Consider the following 4,749-nt stretch of genomic DNA (forward strand, 5'->3'; position numbering starts at 1 on the left):
AGATGATACTGCTCCACAAGTCTTCAAAATGAAGGCTTTACACAAATTTTGTGAACCTTGATGGCTATGTATATAATTCTTCCAAATGAAACCCCGAGCCTGATAAATTCTAATACATGCTGATTCTTTGAAAGCAGAAATACTACTTCTACTAACATCACAACTTCAGCATACACTTGAAAATTATCACCATACAATTTTCAAGTGGCTTTGTGCAGACATGATCACATGCAGACGATTTTTAAAGTCTATCCCCTTCTTCACATGAATAAATATATCATTTTTCTGCAGATTTTCAATAAACAGAGAAGTATTAAAGAATGCAAGTTCAACTAAACCTTCTAAGTTGACTGGAGAACAAACAACCATCTTACAGCCCTTACTGTGTGCCTTTGCAGGTATCCTAGAAATCCGAACAGTGGCAGTTGGAATAGTGGCAATCAAAGGAGTGGAAAGTGAATACTTTCTGGCAATGAACAAGTCAGGAAGACTCTATGGAAAGGTATGGATGCAAACTTCTCTCGTGTGTACAATCATCACGTACAATCCTAAAGATATGTATCTCTAGAAGTAGCATCTGTATAGTTTGTATAAAACATACTCCTCACATATTAAAATGTAACCTGTATTTATCTCACACATCTCATACTAGACTTCTATGTCCATGTAATAAATTCAGTGATTAGAGCTTAGGTACTCTTTAATAACGTGGAATATTATGTGGGAATAGACAAAGCTAAAATACTCAATACTTAGATTTCAGAAGTTCGATTTATTTATTATATTAATAATACGTGGGGTTTATAATCCATATTCTTCTTCCATCTTCCCTAATCTATATTCAAAAGACACTTGTACTTATTTTACTCTATTTTATTATTTCCTGTTAACAGAAAGTATGCAATGAGGACTGCAACTTCATAGAACTGATTGAAGAAAACCATTATAACACATATGCTTCTGCAAAATGGACACACAAAGGAAAGGAGATGTTTGTTACATTAAACCACAAAGGAGTCCCCATGAAAGGTAAAAAAACAAAGAAAGAACACAGAGCATCCCACTTTCTTCCTCTGGCAATATCCTAATCACAAATGATCTATAAAAAACTAGTTCCAGCAGGAAGATTATTTTTAAGAAGACTATTTGACAAGATACCAAGAGAGGCTGGAATACTACTGAGAAACTGAACAAGCTGGACTTGCGCATTTATCTTTATTTTTAAGAGACTACATGAAAAAGATTTGAAAATATACACAAAACCAGATTTACTAACTAAAAGTTGTAAAAAATTCTAAAGAGTTGTACAATCATTATCTTAGTCATTGTAACTGGGTAGTTTCTTAAATTAATTTACCCTGAAGAATAAGTCATTACTTGATTATCTGATAATATTTTATTTAAAGAACCCTATCTGCTTCTTAAATATGGCTGCTATAATAATAATAAGCGGATGATAATGTTGTGTAAAATATGTCAGACTTTAAGGCTGCTGGAATGAGTTGTCAGATTATCAAGTCAATAGTAAATGTGGAGGCTGAGCAGTATTTTAAATACTTCCCCCAAGAAACTGATATCCTATACATAAACTATATGACCAGAAAAAAAATATAATCTTGTAAATGTTTATTGTTGTATTCAGATAAAAGAGTTAGTTTCGAAAAATTAAGTTTACTCTAACACAAAATGTTCCTATCTATTAATGAAACAAATACCTAATGCTGCTCTAAAAGATGTTTCAAATAGTGTATGTAAAATAAGAATAGGATTAAATAATGTACTTCATCTCACTTTTCACAAATTAACATTTTATATAACGATGAAGCAAAAATTCAGACATATTAAGGTTTTTTATGTAACATATCCTATCTTTTGTATAATTCCTGTTAGGGCATACAGCTTTCAGTATTGTTTTTCCATCCTTATACATGCTTTTTCTGTTGTTACAGCATTAAACTTTATTTTAAGTTGTATTTGAACTTTATTGTTCTAAGTTATTTAAATGTTATTTATAAAAAAAAAAAGTACTTATTAAGATGCATCTGTTTCATATGCTTTTAATTCTAAAGGAATAACAAAATGGTCTGGCTGAAATGCATGAATTTGTTTCTGTGACCAGACACACAGACTAGTACACAACCCTCTTGCCAACATACATTGGATGGCAGACAAAAATGACAGCCTGCAGCAAATCACACAACAGACATCTGAAAAGAAACAATGCAAAAATGTAAAAACTCTTTTCTGCATACTCTTGCTAATAGAATTACCAGCAGGCTCAGAGTTACAGCAGGTAAAAGAAGGTTACAGCTAGTCATGGTTTAGACACAGTTCCAGCAGGTACTGGAACTAATCCTCAGACGGTAGAACCTATACTCACAGGTACAGAAATATGTAATAGCCTACAGGACTAGTCTGAAACTTCAGCTAAAATCAGTATGACCTGATGAAGAAAAGACGTCTTCATTTTCTAGCTACTGAAGTGCTCAGCTAAGCCCTACACAACTAATGCATTATATCATTTCATTCTGCTCAGTTTGCCTACAAGTTTTCTAGGTATTATGGCAGCTATGCACTTAGATAAAGATCACAAAAAATTAACTAAAACAGCTGCTAGATGACTGAAATGGAATCAAGCTAATTACTAATGGTCCTAAATGCTTTACTTTTCATTAGAAGTGTCTAGAGTCAACCATTTTTAACTACATCAGAACCTTTCTTTGTAACAGCACTCACCGAAAATGGCAGAAGTTCTCTTTATCAATAATTATTAAAAAAATGTACTTACTTAACAAGTACTATAATTTGGAAATAATTTATAATTTTTTACTTGCTAATATCAAACATCAAAGTGAAGATATAAATGGGTCTATGCAGAAAAAATTTGTCAATACAGCTATTTCAGTAAATATTCACTGTGCTTTTTCTAGTTTATCTATTACTTGTTCACTGAATACAATAGACTGTACTATCAAAGAAACTTTTTTGCTGATCACTGTCTGCACCTTTTGTGAATATATAAACACTGAAACAAAATTCACACTCATGATCAACATTAACATACTAGCAAAAGTTTCTAAATCTACACTAGGGTAGTTGAAGCTTTGAAGTAAAAAATAAATGAATGAAATCTCATTAAGATTTGAAGTTTGACTTCAAATGTGAATATGCACATTAATACATGAATATATATACAAGAAGCATTATAATGAAATCCAGATACAGACAAGCTCTTCTAAAGATCTTTTGGTTATGTAATTCAAGAATGTAGGGATGCAGCCAAACAATTCCTGAACCCCAATGGTAATTTGCCCTTACTACTATATGCTTTATCTAACAGACTGCTATACTACCAGCATTATCAGGCTTTATTTTTACAGCTCACATACCTGAAATGCATCAGAACAGCAAGATCAGATCAACTCACTTGAGCAATTTTTAATGCAGCTTTAATTTAGAAAATCTCTTTGGAAATACAATAGATTTATTTTCAGCAGCCTCCAAAATAACCTTTTTAGTGCTAAAACTAGAGAATAATAATCAGAAAATTTATAGTGGTGATCTACAATAGCAAGCTATTATAGGATAAAAAAGAGAATCTATTAGATTTTAACAGGTATTATTCAAATAGATGTCAGAAATCCTCACAAAAGCTTTTTATACCAATTACATCACAATCCAATCTTAACATCGGTCATGCGATATCCCATCTGGGAGGAAAACATGTTCATATGAAAAGAAACAGATATACCTGTCTGGATAGAGCTGATTACTTTATGATACTAAAGATCCAAGAAAACCCAAACAAAGTTGGCTATAAAAGCCACTCTCAATGGTTATTTCTTTGTTTTTCCTTCAGACGCGTTGGCTTTCATCTAGCTTTCTTCTTTGTTTACCACAGATACTACAAAGCATAAATAGACTGTGGTTTAGAACTGAAATATAAGCTCCTGTGGTTTAAATAGCCATCCTATTTAGCCACCTTCAATAACCATTCACATTTCCCAGAAACTGTTCCATTACGCAGGCTCTTTAAATTTAATTAACAAGGTTCTACTCACTTATCTTTTGTATTAGTGCTGATATATACTCCGTGACACAGAAATGAGCTAATCTCATCTGGGGAATCTCACATGAGACTGCAGAATCTCCATTCTTTGAGGTTTTTAAGACCTGACTGGACAAAGCCTTGTGCAAATTAGTATGAAATCAGTGTGGTCCTTACTTTGAGCACGGGTCTGGACAAGAGACCTGAAGCACCCTTCCAACCCAAATGAGTCTGTGATTCCAAGTTATTTTTCTTAAAACAGCCATTTAGAGTGCAGTTCAACCTCTTGAACAGCTGCACGAAACACATTTTGCATGTTAGGGGGATAACGACACATTTGCCTCATAGTTTATCTATAATAGCTTGTATGTCACTAAAGGTATGCAAAATGGTGTAAATACATTTCATGACACAATAAAAAATGACAATTGGACAATTTCCATGACCTTTAAAAGACATGATATTGTACAATATGGTCTCACTTTTAGTTCTGTTGCAAGTACTTTAAAACAACTCTGTGCATAGCATCTGTAATCAGATTACTAAATGATTAATCAACTGAGTAACTATGAAAATACACTTGTCTGTGTTTTAAATAATAAAATATGTATATTTTTTGAATGAGCTGAAACAAAATGTAAGTTAACATTAAATCAATAAAGTAGTAAGAGAACAACAGTATTTCACTGCACTTGACAATC

At 32.5% G+C, this 4,749-nt stretch overlaps 1 protein-coding gene across 1 annotated transcript; it reads left to right on the plus strand.

Annotated features, from left to right (window-relative positions):
* Nucleotides 1-398: 398 nt before the first annotated feature.
* On the plus strand, nucleotides 399-1,088 carry LOC104405309 (fibroblast growth factor 7-like; the record flags this gene model as incomplete). The annotated part of the gene is made up of 2 exons (XM_010013981.1): nucleotides 399-502; nucleotides 894-1,088. Coding segments are annotated over 2 exons (299 nt in total), but the record flags the coding sequence as incomplete, so codon positions are not given.
* Between the last annotated feature and the right edge of the window lie 3,661 nt (nucleotides 1,089-4,749).

This window comes from Nestor notabilis, unplaced genomic scaffold, assembly GCF_000696875.1.
Source record: "Nestor notabilis isolate BGI_N333 unplaced genomic scaffold, ASM69687v1 scaffold24404, whole genome shotgun sequence".
NCBI lineage: Eukaryota > Metazoa > Chordata > Aves > Psittaciformes > Psittacidae > Nestor > Nestor notabilis.